The following is a 16336-nucleotide window of genomic DNA, read 5'->3' as shown; positions in this document are numbered from 1 at the left end:
GCCAGACCAGATCCAGAAGCTACCCTAACTTTAAAATGATGGGCACTATTCTTGCTTTGCTCTTTTAGGAAAATAAACTTAAGTGTTAAAAACCAATGCTACTAACCATTACGGGTCATCCTTCACTTCAGCTCCACTTAATACACCAAGTAACAACCCGGGCTGCCATCTCACAGCTCACAGTAGCACACCATCTTCCTAAACAAGGCTCCTCATCATTGCGTCCCTGGTCTTTGCAGGCTTCAAGCTGCTGCTTTCTCCCCCTTAGTTGCAGGATGCACATGCGAAGTGCAAGAGCCCAAAAGTCCCCAGGAACACAAGTGTGCAAAAGTCCTGCAGCCACACAACACACCAACACACCTCCTCCCACTGGAGGGAGGGGGGGAGACAGGAGCCTCCACCCGTCCGTTTCCATCATCTCCTAACTGTATAACCTGCAGGGATCCCACCGCAGCCATGTGAGAGAATGTGTTTCTTTGGGCGGGGGGAGCCATGGAGAATAATAGTTCCGGTGCTAACTGCCCCTTGCTGACCCTGAAAGCAAGTCCTTGCAGGCAGCCAGAAGCATCACCCCTAAAAGAACCAGTTGCCCTGCAGATCTGCCCCCCAGAGCTCACAAGGCCCCAGCAGCCCCATCTGCCCCGCTGACCCAAGGTGGGGGCATGAGGCCAGGGCACACCCCGATGCTGCCGAGGCGCCTGGCCTGCATCCCAAGCTGTCGCCCTGTGCTCACCTTCTGCGCCCAAAGGTGCTCCTGCACTTACAGAGACGTCTTTTCCCTCGAGTTTGTTTTCCCCCCTTTAATCTCAAATCGTTTTCACACACACAAATAACGCCCCCATGCCATGCATCTCAGGCACACCTGTGGCCATACCGTTTCATCAGAAGGGCTAAACCAAAGTATTCCATGTTCTGTTACATTTGTATGGAGAAGGCACAGAGCTGGAGATCCAGGATCATTAGCATAATGACTTTTACATTACAATAATAATGAAGATCCTTTAACAAGCCTTCAGTAAAAATCCCAAGTTTACTGCAGCACAAACGAGCTCTATCTTAATTTGTATTTGCTGATAGTCAATAACCCCACTAAATGCCACTAGAGATTAAAAGCCAAAGAAATGTAAAAGGCGACACTTGAGCTTGCATGTCCTCAAAAACGCTTGGGTGTCTATCCCTCCATGCGGAAAACCAGCTCTCCTGAGGAGCACTACCTTTCCAGAACTGTATGTCACACCATGATACTTTACATTTATCTGGACCGCTCAAAAGCTGTAGCATACAGTCAGGTTGGGTTTTGCCTGCACTGGTGAGTTAGGCTGGGTTCCCAGGGGAGTTTGCGCACACATCTATTGTATCCCGGCAAGCTGTCGTTGATAAGTGGGAGTACTTGTGGCAGCACAGCCAAGCAGGTGCCAGCAGCGTTTGCAATGTGATACTCAGGCAAACCTGTGCAACATTTGTGCAAAGTTGAGGCTAGCACCAGCCTTCCCCCCTAGCACCGGTGGGGACCGCAGTATAATGTTTAACATGGGCAAATGCAATGGGACCTGAGCAATGTTTAACCCATTTTTTGACCGGATAAATCCCAATTTGATATTATTGTGAACATCACTGTGGACAAAACCTAATTTTTTAATGATCCTGTCAATTTAAGCCATATATTTATTAATAACACTAAGACATCACAGACTGATCAACCCCTGACCACCTGTTTCAGAAGCCCAGCGAAAATCCTGCCCCCCTGGAAAGCGAGGGAGGATTTCAGCAGGGTCCACACTTCACCCCAGTTGAAACAACATAAACCTAACGACGCTATGTGCAGGCGTGGGGACACAAAGTCAAGCTCTGCTTTTCTGTAGAAAAGGCTTGAAGGTAGAATGGAAAAAGGAAAATGCATCTTTTTAAGGGTCCCCTTGGGGCACCCCTGGAGCATATCTGGATTAGTTTCATTCCAAAGGGGTCCGGTTTGTTCACTCAGATGGTTCTGTGCAACAGGCAAAGACAGAAGGGCACCCAGAGAGATTCACTTCAAAAGAGATTGACTTCAAAAGCTCCCTCCAGATCCAAAGCAAAATGCTAATATCCACACCACCCACATTCTTCCCTCCTCGGCTTGGGTGGGTTCCTGACCAGCTGCGGGGGCACAGCCGCACAGGTACCCTGGCCCCAGGGCGAAGGCAGCGCCACGCAGGGGCCAAGCCTGCCCAGGGCTGCCCACCTTCCCATGTAGCTTCTGACAATGTCTGCACTGTTAGGGTAAGTTTTAAACACTGAGTGTGCTGTTCTCAGGTTTTATGAAATTTCTTAGCTTTGTTTGCTTCGTTTTCATGATTCTTAAGGCTTTGTTTATTTGCAGAAGACCAAATTTACCGTGCTTATTTGAATAATCCCCATATCAAATGAAAAAATGCTGGTTTTAGCTAAGTACCAAAGTCTCAAACTCATTTAACTGAGTAGCATGGTTCCTCACTAGCATCGCACACACTGACATGCCTCCACAGCACAACACATCGTTAGGTGGAAGTAACATTTTTATAGCAGCAGTGCTACTTCCGACTCAGATATTGCTCAAACTCCCCAAGTTTGTCAAGAGCTCCAATCCTTCCCTGACCTGAAGAGCAGCTGTGAGCAAGGCAGGACTTGGGGTTTGTCTGGGTTGAGAGGTTAATGGCTACTCCATAGACACATTTTTCAGTTAACTGGCAGGTCATTTTAGCAGATGATTTGTAGGTCTTTTGCAACACTTAGAGATAACCTTGTGGTGGAGTACTTCTATCTGAGCTTCTGCTTTTTTTTTTTTTTCTTTTCTTTTCTTTTCAAAAGCATCCGATAAACCAGAGAAAGCAGGCAGGTGAGACTTTCTGGACACAATCACACACTGCCAAATCTCAAATTTCTGCCCTTTCAATTTCCAAACAGCAAACTTCTCCAGATTAACGTCAAATGGAGTTCAGTGCTTGTCAAAATGAGTTTAAAATCCTACCCATCAAAAGCTTCAATCTTTCAAATATCTCAACACATCCAGCGGACAGCCAATTTTGATCAACATCACAGCAGAGTTTCAAAGTTCACACCTTCACCAAACAAGAAAACAACGTTGGAATGATCAAGCTCCTGGTTACTTAAGAAAGGAGAGGTCTTCATTCCTACCTGAGATTTCATCCACTTAAACTGCGCAAATCATTAGATTGAGAAAGGAATAGTTCATGCAATCTATTTTTCTGTTCTGAACACTCTCCTCATCTGGTCTAACGAAGCTTCTTGCTCCAAGTCAAGTTCTTATCTTCTGCTACTAGATAAGGAGCTACTGGTTCAGACAGACAATGACCACGCAATCACCTGCACCTTAATCCAAATGTTTTTCTTTAAGGTCACAAGCCAACTGCCTGTTTTTTTCTGCAAGTCCTCACAGGACACGGAAATGGCATTTATGATCTACCTTACCACATTAGCTGCCCCCCAGCATTTCGGAATAAACAGGAGTGGCTTGTCAAGTAATGCACAACAGTAAATTCAATCAGTTCAGTTAATACCACTTTCATTTTCCTGCAGCAAAAAGGACCTCAAGCCTGCCAACACAAGGGAGAGCATGGCTCACTTCCCCGAGGCCCCGCTGCAAAACCATGACTACTTGCATTAAAAAAAGCGCTGCCAGGATTGTGCCACAGTTTGATTAATATTTTTTCAATACAGTAATCCAAAATGAAGCATCTCCCAAAGTGTCATTTTATGTACCTAGTACTTTAGCTATTTTTTGCACAAAGAATACAAATATTAGCTTTAGGTTGCAGAGAGAGGCAGCGAGGAACGTATCTGGTTAAACTTCTGAAAGTCAACAGAAGTATGGGATCAGGTCCACAGTAAACTTTATAGCGTGGCACCTGCAGAGGAAATTACTCATTGCATGACTGATGCCACAATTAGAGGCACATAAAGTAATTCCATGATAAACAAGCAACCAAGCAGAAAAAGAATTATATCCTAAGACCATATATGTGCTCATATAACAGTATACGCTGGACGATATCGAACAGTCTTCACAGACACAGAGACACAAATTCTCTGAGGAAGTTAATGGCACAGTACCCCTCTCTCCCCCCAACAGCGCTGATTTGGGGGCTCTATTTGGCCAGCACCTGCCCCTAGCTCTACTAAAGCAACTCCAGTGCCATTAGCAGCGTTACACAGCTATCACACAGCCATAAGTCACTGCTTTCAGTGTCGCCATTTCCCACAGGAACACACACCAGCAATGCAAACCAGCACAGCTCCGCCAGCGTCACATCCACCCGGGCCACGCCAGCAGAGGACTGGTCTGAGGTCCAAGGACCTGCCAGACAAACCTCTGGGATGCAGATGGAACTAAACATGTTTTGTTGCTAAAAAAGTAGAGATACCAAACCTCAACTTTTTTTTCCCCCCCCTAAGAGGGAAAAAACAAGGGAGGGGAGGCAGCATTACAGATTCATGTGCATTCCTCACATCTTTGCAAGTTACTTCATTTATTACCTCTATTCAACCACATCAGAAAACCCAGGTACCAGCCCAGGTACCACCTCAACTGAGGGAGTATATACCCATCCACGCACACACATATTTATTTACCCTTGTGATCTACATTTACTAAACAATTTCAATGCACCACTTCAATCCACAGCACGTGGGCTTGATACATTTTTGTGGTTCCTCTCCAAAAATTTCACAGATAAATTGCTGCCTTGGGAAACCGATAGCTGCGCACTAAACTGCAAGTGGGTTATTTCTGCCCATGCCCCCGTACTGGTCTGACAAGCAGAATTACGCACTTTATGAGCCTCGAACGCATGCTTACCTGAGACTGACACTTTCATGAGGGCTTCCAGGGGTCTGTTGTTGTCCAGATCGCGACTGAGTTTGAGTTCCCCGGTGGCAGAGTCCAAAAGGAGCAAGTTTAAATCATTGCCTTGCACAAAGGTGTAGGCCAGGCTGTCAGACACATCAGGATCATGAGCTGGGATCTTGCCAATCACGCCAGAGGGGAAGCTGTTAGACTTGTTGGTCACGTAGTTGTTGAAGAGGATCTGGAAGTCCTGCAGCACAGGCGGGTTATCGTTCTGATCCAGGAGGCGGATGTGCACTGTTGCCCGGCTCACAAGAGGGGCAGAAGTAGCCTGCACCACGATTACGTACTCTGTCCGGCTCTCATAATCCAGGTCCATCAGGGCTGTGAGGTCTCCATTGAGCAAGTCCAGCTGGAAGACCTCAGGGATGTTCCCCTCTACAATCTGGTACATGATCTGTGCATTGGTCCCCTCGTCAGGGTCAGCTGCACTGATTCGTGCCACAATAGAGCCCACAGGGCTGTTCTCCTCCACAAAGATGTCAAATTCATCCTTTTCAAAGACAGGGGGGTTGTCATTGATGTCCAGCACGGTCACTTGGATATCCACAGAGGCTTTCAGCGGTGGGCTGCCCCTGTCCACAGCGAAGGCCCGCAGGCTGTAGACAGCCACATTCTCGCGGTCTAACTTACGCAGTGTGCGTATCACTCCAGAAGTGGGCTCGATGTAGAAGTCTCCATCTCCATCATCACCACCTTGGAATGTGTAGAGGAGACGGCCATTGAGGCCTGAGTCACGGTCAGTGGCAGACAGCTGCAGGACACTGGTGGAGAGCGGCACATCCTCAAAAACTGAGCCCTGGTAGCGGTCGCGCAGGAAGCGGGGTGCATTGTCATTGGCATCTAGGATGAGGATCTCAACATAGGTCGTGTCTGATTTCTGGGGGATGCCATTGTCATGGGCTGTAATGGCCAACGTATAGGAGGCCTGGTCCTCATAGTCCAGCTCCATCAGGGTGGTGATGGTGCCTGTGTCAGGGTCGATGCGGAACTGGGGTATGTTATCATCCAAAATGTAAGTGATTCTCGCGTTCTCCCCCGTGTCTTCATCGGTGGCACTGATGGTGACAATAGAGGTGCCGATGGGCTTGTCCTCGCTGACACTCACTGTGTAGTGGGAGCTCTGGAAGACTGGGCGGTGCGTGTTGGCATCCGTGACATTGATGAAGACCTGGACGGTGTCAAAGCGAGTGCCGTCAGAGGCAGTGACTGTGAGCACATACTGCCTTTCTTGCTTGTAATCCAGGGGCAAGGCCAGTGTGATCAGCCCCCCTCCGCTCTGACTGGTGATGGCAAAACGGTTCCTGGTGTTGCCGCTAGTGATCTGGTAAGTCACAACACTGTTAACGTCCCTGTCCACTGCTGTCAGGGTCAGGACGCTGCTGCCCACAGCCGCATCCTCATTCAGTCTGAGGTGATACACCTTCTCTGTGAAGGTGGGGTTGTTGTCGTTCACGTCCAAGACAGTGATGGACACGCTGGCTGAGGAAGTCATGACTGGCACGCCATGGTCCCTGGCTTCCACCCCAAAGTGATAGTTCTCCACAGTCTCTCGATCTAGCTCTGCAGCCACTGTGATCCACCCCGTACTGTTGTTGATCTGAAAAGGAAACCCAGCGTCAGCTGCTACAGGGGCACCTCCGGTGGAGGGTGCCATCTCTATGAGTTTGTACTCCAGGCGGGCGTTCTCCCCAGAGTCAGCGTCCACGGCCTGGATGTGCAGCACTGAGTAGCCCAGAGGAACGTTCTCCAGCACCGTGGCCTGGAAGGGAGTGCTCACAAAGATGGGGGCGTTGTCATTCACATCCACGACCTGCACCGACACCATGCCGCTGGAGTTGATCAGGGGAGGCCTGCCCCCATCCTGGGCTTTGATCCGGAGCGTGTACTCCCGAATAGTCTCATAATCCAGAGGGTTGATCAGGTCAATGGCACCAGAAAAAGAGTGGATGTAGAACTGGCCTTTCAGGTTGCCGCTCACAATGCTGTAGTGCACCTGGGCATTGCTACCCCGGTCCCGATCTGTGGCCTGTACCTGCAGTATCTGGCTGTTGACTGGGGCGTCCTCTGGCACTTGGACCAGATAGCGTTTCTCGCTGAACTGAGGGTAGTTGTCGTTCTCATCCTCGACGGTGATGTGCACCATAGCCGTGGCGCTGCGTGGTCCCGGATCCTTGCCCTGGTCATTGGCTTCCACCACCAGGTGGTACTCAGAGACCTCCTCACGGTCCACTGGGGCTCGCGTCCTCACAACCCCGGAGCGCGGGTCGATCTCAAAGACCCCGTCACCAGCTCCCGGCTCCAGCAGGCGGTAAAGCATGTTGGCATTGGCTGGGGCATCGCCATCGGTGGCACGGATGGTCAGCACCTCGTAACCCACCTCCAGGTTCTCCCGGATGCTCTCCCGGTACTCGGGCTGCTCAAACACCGGCTCATGGTCGTTGGTGTCGCTCACGGTCACTGTCAGATAGGTGGTGGCCGAGCGGCGGCGCGGGGAGCCGTGGTCGGAGGCGGTCACCTTCAGCACATGGGTGTCCTTGGTCTCTCGGTCGAGGCTGCGGGCGGTGACCACGCCGCCCGTCTCGGCATCGATGGAGAAGTAGTCATTGGAGCGCTCGTCGAAGAGCGCCTCCATGGAGTACGTCAGCCGGCCGGCTTCCCCCTCGTCGGGGTCCTGGGCCCGCAGCACGATGACCGGCGTGCCGGCCGGCTCGTTCTCGGCGATGGAGACCTGGTAGCTGGGCAGCTGGAACTGCGGGGGGCTGTTGGGGCTTCGCGCCCGCCGCGCCGCTCGCCGCCCAGCGCCCTCCTCCCGCGGCAGCAGGGTGCAGCCGCCGGCGGCTCCGCGGGGCTCGGCGGCCGCCCTCCGCCGGCCGTGCCGCGGGCAGGGGCCGGGGCCGGGGCCGGGGCCGGCGCGGGGCTCGGCGGGCGGAGCGCGGCGCAGCGCGGCCCCCGCCGCCCTCAGGCGCCCGGCGGGCGGCACCGCCGGCGGATCGGGGGCGGCGCGGCGCCCCGCCGCCCCCGGAGGCAGGTGGAGGAGCGGGGCGGCGCGGGGCGGCCGCAGCTCCCCGCCGCCCGCCGGCGCCAGGGCGCAGAGCAGCGCGGCCCAGGACACGCAGGCGGCGGCGGACAGCCGCAGCATCTCCGGGGCTCAGCGGGCAGCGGTGCCGGGCAGAGGGCTGCCGCACAATCCATCCACCCGCCGGGCTGCCCGCCCGCCCTCATCCATCAGCCGCCGGCTCGGCCCCGCTCCCCTCCCCGCGCCGCCGCCGCCCGGGCTCCGCCGGCCCCGCGCCCCGTCCCCGGGCAGCGGGCTGGAGAGCTCCAACTTTTCCACCTTAAACTTTGAAGTGAGTTCAAAATGGCTCCTCTCCTCCTCCTCCTCCTCCCACTGCCGCTCCCGAGAAGGTGATTAGCATAAACCTGCTGCTCGTCTCCGTCGCCAAAAAAAAAAAAAAAAAAAAAAAAGAAAATTAAATACCGAAGTCCCCCCCAGCGGCGGGGTCGACCCACGGGCGACGCGGTCTCGCGTGGCTGCGCGACGCAGCGGAGCCACCCCGTGTCCCGTCCCGTCCCGTCCCGCTCCTGCCGCCCCGCTCCGCTCCGCCGGGCTCCGCGGTGGCGCTGAGCGGCGCAGGCTGCGCGGAGCGCGGCGGGCGCTGCCCGGGGCGGGGTTTCCTGCGGCCCCGCCCGGCCCCTCCCGGGCGGCGGCGGCGGCGGCGGCGGCGGCGGGGGCCGGGCCGGGTCCCTCCCCGCGGGGCTCCCGCCCCGCCGCCCGGCGCCTGTCGGCGGCCGGCCCCGGCCCCGGCCGTGGCCCCGGCCCGGCCCCGGCAGCGCTGCCCTCCCCGGCGGGGGGCGGCGGAGCAGGTACCGCTGCTGCAGCCCCGCTGCCCCCGCCAGACCGGGTGCTCCGAGGGGTGCTGCGGGTCACAGCAGCCCCCCCTCCCAGCAGCCACCTGTCGTCCCCGGTCCGTCGCCCAGAACAAAGTTAAACTGGTTTTTTTTTTTCGTTCTCCCTGTGGAGGGAGAAAAAAAGTGAAATTACCTTTCAGGGCGAAACCCGCGCCCTCTGCCCGGCCGAGGGGCTGCCCTGCGCCCCGGCGGTGGGCTTCGCCGCCACGCTCGCGCTTTGAACCGCGCAAAACAGCCGGCAGGACCCGGAGCCTTGAATCAAAGATTTCTTTGGGGCTATTGCAAATAATTATATACAAGATGCAAACTTAGGTAGCTTGTGGGAAGAAGCAAAGCCAAGCCCCTCGTGTCATTATAATGTCAATTCTATGAATTTACGCCTAACGCGTTATATCGTTTCAGGTTTTCGCCTCTCCCGCGCGCGTCGGCGCGGCGCGCCCGGGCCGAGCCCTCATCCCCGCGGCTGCAGTGTCCTCTTGCGGGTGCGGCGAGAAGGGCGCGGGACGCGGAGCCGCCCGCGGGGAGCGGCCGCGCGGGTCGCCCCCCGGTGGGGCGCGTCGCCCCATCGCACCCCTGCTGACCTCCAGGAGCTCGGGCGCAAGAGCTTTCCGTCCAAAGAAGCCCGGGAGGCGGCCAGCAATAAGCCGCTAAAGGTTGCCGACTGGGGTTTTGCAAAACGCTGTGCCGCGTTGGAGCTGGAAGGCAGCTTTCAGAGCGGTCTGTTACTGTCAGTTCGGGCTTTTCAACACTTATAAGAAGGCTGTGAAAAAAACAGGTTCTTTCAACTGCTTTCATCCCCGGAACTGCATTATTGCAAGGGAGGGAAAACCCCACCTGGATTATTGCCAAGATGTCTGTCAGGGGGGAAAAAGCTTGATAAATTGCAGTTTTGGAAGATGTTTAGCTGATTCAGCTTTACTCAATTAGAATTTTTTTTAATGGAATTTAGAAGCCTAGCTGGTTTTTCAGATCCTCCGATGAAAATGATAGCTCGTGAAAAGGAAGAGGAAAGAAATAGGTCTTAAAAAAATTAAACAAGTCTGAGTGGATGTGGTGATCTGTTTTACACTCTGAAAGCCAAGCAGCTCACTCTGTAGCTGGGTTAAATCATACCAATATTAACCTGGGATCTGTGTAAGAAAGCCCTACTTTAAGTCCATCTTTTCCTCACCTCTCTCTACATTTCCTTGCTGTGATGCTTAATGCCAATGCTTTGAAAAATAAGCTTTTGTTACAAAAAATCCTTCTCTGCATCTTTTTAAAAGTGAGATCTGTGTACGTTTCCAGAGTTTCTATTAGATTAAACAGATTGCAAGAAAAGTCAGCTCAAACTTTTTTCTTTCCATTTTATTGCAAGAAGAGGCAATATCCATGAGTCTGGAAAGGGAAGGTATTGTAAAGGCATCTGGATGAAACCAATTACATGCATAATTACACATCCTATTCCTGGCTGATTATTCCATCCCATTCCTGTTTGTGTGACTTGCCCTCTATTTGCAGTTAATTTTGTCTTGGTTATCTGACATATTTCACTGTTTTCTCATTAATTGCATAGTCCCTATTGTTCCTTTCATGCGTTACACAACTTGGCATGTAATTTTACTGTAAAAATATATTTTAAATGCAAATGGTGAATACAGTATTGAAGGCCGACTCGTTGCCCTCATGAAAGGAGTGGGTTATTTGACATGTTGGTTATTTGACGTGTTGGGTGTTCAGACACACAGGCAGTGGTGAGATGTCTCACGCCTGTTCCCATATCGCTCCGTACAGAAACAGGGGTCGCTGCTTGGACAGAGGTCGGGGCTGGCGTGATCCGCCTCTGCCGCTGCTTCTGTGGGTCAGGAAGAGTTGGAGAAGGCAATGGCAAAACCAAACGGTTGGTAAAGGCAACTGAAGGTGCAGAGGAGAATCAGAATTACGTGTGTCTTGTGTTTCAACAGGCAGGGTTTCAATGAAGTCTGATCCTTCTATGAAAATCAGATACTCCCTTTGGGACTGTTTCTGCAGATTTTCTGCTATAAGCTGCCCTTTCCTATAGAAGAAATCACACTGACATCACCATGATGGGCGACAGCCACAAAAATATGCAAGAGGGTGAGGTTTTGCCTGACCCTTTGTTTCCTTGGTACCAATCGATGACATACTCATTTCACAGTTCAAAAAATGCTCTGTTTCGACTTGTCCGGGAGTGAAGTATTTCGAGTTTCTTTCCAAAGTGAATTTAAAACAAAACTGAGAAGCTAAAAAAAAAGAAAAAAGTTCAATGCTCAGCTCTTAAAAAAAAAAATTAAACTTTAAGGGATTTTCTTAAAACATTAAGTTTATGAGACCAGGGAAGAGACCAAGAATCATTCCTTAATTGAAACTCTGCTGTGAGATCTGTGGCCCGGAGGAAGAGGAATGCAGAGCTGGGGTTGCCTGCATCTAGAGCCAATCACATTTTTGGGAATGAAGCGATTCAGTGTAACATCCACCCCTGCGGAGGAGGTGCTTCTCTGGAAGGAGAGAGCTTATCTCACCTTGGGCCATCAGTACTTGGAGGAAAGAAAAATTTGTGTTCAGTAATGCTGTGTTACAAATGGTTCACTTCAAAGAATAAGAGTGGTGAAAATGTTTTTGTCATGGGATTTGTGAGGTATATTGCAAAAAGATTATTCTGTAGCGTGTCCTCCACCCCACCAACCAGTGGTTTTATCTTCTAAACTCTCGTTTGGGGGGAAGTAATGCACGAGAAGGAAAATTATCCTCATATTTAGGTATCGATGCAACACAAACTGTATCTTGTACAGGATCTCTGTATACATAGTGTTAACATAAACTAATACATGTAACACACATTCATAACAGCATTTATTTACTTCACAAATGCACCGGTGATCTATTCCTGCTGAAGTAATGCTTTGAGAAAATAATCTGAGAAACCACAACAGGCAGCAATAAAGCAGCCTTTAACCACACTTTATTCTTCAACCTTCCAATTTTCCAGCACCTGGAAAGAAACTGGAAGTTTTATGCCACACGTTAGAAGTGAACAAAACTAGGTTCTGGAGGGGAACATTATTTATTAGCCGTGATTTCAAATAAATTGACAACATATTGCATTGAAATTGACATGAAAAAAAGAAATCCGGATAACAAACAACTTGCTTGTTTTTAGGATATCTGTGCTGGTTGCTGTTATATCCTACCCTCAAGGTTGGGTCTGGGAGCGCACATCAGCAGAGGTCAGTATTCTGAGATCCCACACAAAGTCTAACCAAAAAAGACAGGGGCAAGCTAAGAGGAATTCCACAACTTCAGAGGTGAGCCTTGCTCTGATGTGGGCCCCACCCATAGCAGGAGCCAGGTGGGAGCCTGGTGCTGCCCTGGCTGACTTGTCCCTGGTTCTCTGGGGCTGGGCACCACAGAGGGGTGCTTATCTGCCCAAAGCACCCGCAGGAGGCCTCGTCCCAGCGCAGCGTGTAAACTGGTCCCAGGACTGGAGCTGAGTCCCAGTGTCATTCTAGTGAATTTTAAAATCTTGGATAAAACCAGGATTTTAGACAATTTCTCCAACCTCTACAGAAAGAAAGCATGATAACAAGTTGCTCTCTGAACAGGCGTTTGGACTTCCGATCCCTCTACGAATCTGTTCCACGTCCAGCCCAAAAAAAGCTCAAACGAACAAAAAAAATTTATATTTTAATGTTTCATCTGAGTTTATTTTAAGAATAAAAGAATTAGTTTGAGCTCCATAAGGTGAAACTTGAACCTTCACCTATTGCAGGAACCACACGGGTTTGGAAACATTTCAGAAAATACTTTTATTGCTAATGTTCATTATTCTTAAAGCCAAGAACAGATTCCAAAATGATGGGATCCTTATTGCAGGAATGATGTTGAAGGTTTTATGGCTGTATGTAGCTTCTCTTTTGTAGAAAGAGAAGAAACAATTTAGAGCTCTTAGACAGCGAGTTTGGTTGTAGCCAATCATACTGTTGCTTCTTTTAAAATCCTTGGTGGAGATAGCAGTGATTCAGTGTTGGAACTTGTTTATTTCCTTAATGGACTTAATGCCATCCATTTATAATTTACCCTAAGGAGCTCAGCTCCACCCTTCTCAAACACTGCCTGTGAATTTCCTCACTCTAAATTGGTTTGGGTATTTTTTTCCCTCCTCAGTTACATTAGCTAAAGGCTCCACTAGTTGCAACATGCAAATAGACAAACAAACCAACAGAAGAGCAAAAAATTGCACGGTGGCCAAGAGCAAATAAAAGCTGAATACAGCTCAACTTTTATTTATGGGAAGAGTGATGCGGAGGCTAGTGCATCGGAAATGTAGTTCTACAAACTAACAAGTTCTGGAACAAATTCTGTAACAAAATAGTGTATAAAACCCGAGATTAATGATCCAGTTCAAGTAAGTGGAGCAGAAAGTCCAGGTCTACAGATAATATTTTCTGAACTTTTTATGGTTTACATAGAGACATGATTAGGCTTTTTCCTCCAATCTCCCTTATTTTGTTCTTATCAGCACTGAATATCATCTGCCATTTTATTGCCCACTCGCTCAGCATCATGATATTCTTCTTCATCCCTCCAGAGGCATCTTAGATTTGATGTCATTAGATTCAACAATCCTGGCTATTTTTGTAACAACTACACACTCAGTCACCTTTCTGTTCAGCTCTTTCCTGGCAGTGGGGCTTTGTAGCCTGTTTTCCATAAGCTTGCCATGTGCTCCTCGGACACAGTAACATTTGCTCAGGAAAACCATCACGAGAAATTCTTTCAACTGCTTATGAAAGAGTATTTAAAGAGCTGCTGGTGGGCATGGAGGCAGAGTGAAAGCAAGGACACTGTGACTTTGGTCTGAACCGTTCCTTTTCCAGAAGTTCAACAACATTCAAAGACAAGGTATTTCAGACTGTTAGGGGAGGAAGCACGCAACTGTAATGAAACACTTGCAGGCAGGGGATTATTTGACCTGTTGGAAAAATAAAAACATCAACTGAAATGCTTAACATGGGAATATGGAGGCAGCATAACAGGTTGCTCGGATAATGGTGAGGTTTGAGGCTTTGTGGCTATCTCAGCAAAAAGACCAAGAAGGTGATGTAGGTCTTCAGCATGTCTTTTAATCATTGTATTTTCTGCAGATGAAGTATTATGCCATTGCTATTTCTTCCCCTTTCTTAGTGCTATTTCATACCTAGAGTTCAATGGGAAGATATAGTCTTGGTTTCTAGTGCTGGTCTGGAAGCACACCATGCACCACAATCCCTTTTTGTCTTTTCCCAAGAAGCCTAGGAAGAGTAATTTTTTTTTTGTAGATGCATTTTGTAACATATTTCTGAGTGTTTGTCATCATACCTAGGGCTTGGCACCTGTGACTGAAAAAATAGAAAGCGTTTGAAAAATCAATATACCAAATGGCATAAAAAAGCATCAGTAAGACTCTGACGGGCCCCAGTCTAGACTCTCTCTGGTTCTGGGACTGGTATGCAGAGACAGCATGTCGTCCTGCAGACATCCAGAGGGGTCAGGACCGACTGCTGGTGCACGACCGCCGTGTTGCACCACTGCTGTGCTCTCAGGCTGAGCTTTGTCCCATGCCAGCTCACCCCCTCGGCCAGCCCACGCCAGGCTGGGCTTGGCACAGCCCTGGGACCATGCCCAGTGAGAAATGTGGATGGGGTTGCCCTGTGTTTGTTGGGAAAGGTAAAAGAGCTTTTCTCTGGGTGCAAGCCATGCCATACCAGTTGGCCTCTGTGCCAAAGAACAGCCCCTGCCCTGATTTATTTCCCTGTCTAAATAAAGTGAAAAAATAGGTTTCACTCCAAATGCATGAAACATATTGCATTTTCAAAATGCAATGTTTTAATGGTCCACTTTTCTGCTCTTCTACTAGCTATATAGCACCAAGGCTCTTCCTGGGGAGGATCGGTTATCCTGCCTCTCCAGCAGCCTTCACCGGGCTCACCACTTATTAGCAGATCATGTGTCTGGTTGTTGGATTTCTTTGGGGATCAATCAATATGTTTCATAAAAGAGAGGAAGAACATTCACACTCTTAATGAATTTAGTTGTCATCACTTGTCAGCTTTGTGCTCCAAGGTCTTGGTTAAGTAGCATAATTATCATTATGTTTATATATAGGTAATTATAATCTGGGAAACGGTCCAAATTCTGCTCTTTGAGTAAAACTGGTCAAGCCTATTTGCAGCGGCTGGAGCCCCTCTGCATGCAGCAGTCTCACCAGCAGCACCGCAGTGGCTGTGGGAGGATGAGCCATGTGCAAACAAGGGAACCCACTTTCTTGCTCAGGTACAGCCAGGGGTCATTTTTTTATTCTGCCTGGCATTCCCTGAAACACCCTTATCTTCAGATGTTGTAGCCTGGAAGCTGTAGTCAGGAAAAAGGGCAAAAATAATCACTGGTCACACAGGCTGGGGAGTGGGAAGGTTGTGAGGCTGTCAGGCTTGTAACTCATCCCTACTGCTGCTGCCAGGCTGATCTTCCCTATACCAACAGACGTGGGTCCCACAGTCCTCAAAGAAACAGGAGACACATGAGACGGCTTCTCATGGAGTGACTTTGGTTTCAAATCCCACCGTCACTCTTGCCACAGCAATGGTTCCCAGGGAAAACGCACAGGGCTCTGCAGAGCCAAAACAGATCCATAACACCCTGCCTGCTTCTCCAGAGCTGACCTACAGCTATAAACGCTGTCTTGATGATTTGTTTGTCCTCAGGGGCAGAAAATACACTTTCAGGTGAAAAAAATCCTCTGGGAATATCTCTAACCATTCCTTCTGGAGTGTGCAGCATCACCCCTAGCTGCTGTCTCTACAATTAGTTGCACCTTCTGCCATGTCACATCAGGAAGATGCAGAGTGCCCCTGGGTTTTGCAGGCCACGGGCAAAGTGCTGAGACTCCCACCGTCACCTCTGCTACTCATCCAGGGAACATTGCTGCAACATTAGGAAGCGCTAATCTCCATTGCCACCCACAGTGCAAAAGATAAAATATTTTCTGAACTATGAGGAGGTTGAGAGACTTGGAACTAAAAATATTCCTGCAGCTGCCACAGTCACCCATGAAAAAGGTTGCCAAAATTGGCTTACTCTGAAAATTTTAACCAGCTGTCAGCACAGGCAGGGGCAGAGAAGGGTCCTGGCTTAGTTATGGGGCATAATGTTGGGATGCTGAGCTTCTCCTGTGGATATCACTGGGTGCTAATGGGTCGCTTCTTGGGAAAGGGGATGAAGGGAAGCCTTTGGTCTTTTTGTTTGGAAGACGTAATTCTATTCAGGTCGTTTGCTCACCCCTAAGGGAGCATTTTTCTAAAATAGAGAAGGGGTCAGCCTTTTTAAACCATTAGGTAGGAACTTGGTGGCTATTAGGGTACTTTCACTGAAACCTCTCTCCTCAGATGAGCTCTGCAGCATTTTTCTCCTGGAGGCAACTGCTGTTTATCAGGTTTTCTGCTCATTACTTTGCGGATTGTTTCTTTGACTCATTTTCCTTGCTACTTCTGGTGAGCAACATTTTGG

At 49.8% G+C, this 16336-nt stretch overlaps 1 protein-coding gene across 8 annotated transcripts in view; it reads right to left on the bottom strand.

The window, feature by feature from the left end:
- Nucleotides 1–8536, bottom strand: part of CELSR1 (cadherin EGF LAG seven-pass G-type receptor 1) — a 168381-nt gene extending 159845 nt beyond the window's left edge. For 4 of the 8 annotated variants that reach the window (XM_075081303.1, XM_075081305.1, XM_075081308.1 and 1 more), the window contains exon 1: nucleotides 4835–8536. In XM_075081303.1, coding sequence (XP_074937404.1) covers nucleotides 4835–8024 — 3190 coding nt within the window. In that variant the 5' untranslated portion in view covers nucleotides 8025–8536. The remainder of the gene's footprint in view (nucleotides 1–4834) is intronic. The other 4 variants (XM_075081301.1, XM_075081304.1, XM_075081302.1 and 1 more) reach the window with 1 other exon arrangement.
- Between the last annotated feature and the right edge of the window lie 7800 nt (nucleotides 8537–16336).

The sequence above is a fragment of the Phalacrocorax aristotelis genome, chromosome 1 (genome assembly GCF_949628215.1).
Source record: "Phalacrocorax aristotelis chromosome 1, bGulAri2.1, whole genome shotgun sequence".
Taxonomy (NCBI): domain Eukaryota; kingdom Metazoa; phylum Chordata; class Aves; order Suliformes; family Phalacrocoracidae; genus Phalacrocorax; species Phalacrocorax aristotelis.
Note: the sequence above shows the minus strand (reverse complement) of the source record. Positions and strands in the feature narration are given on the sequence as shown.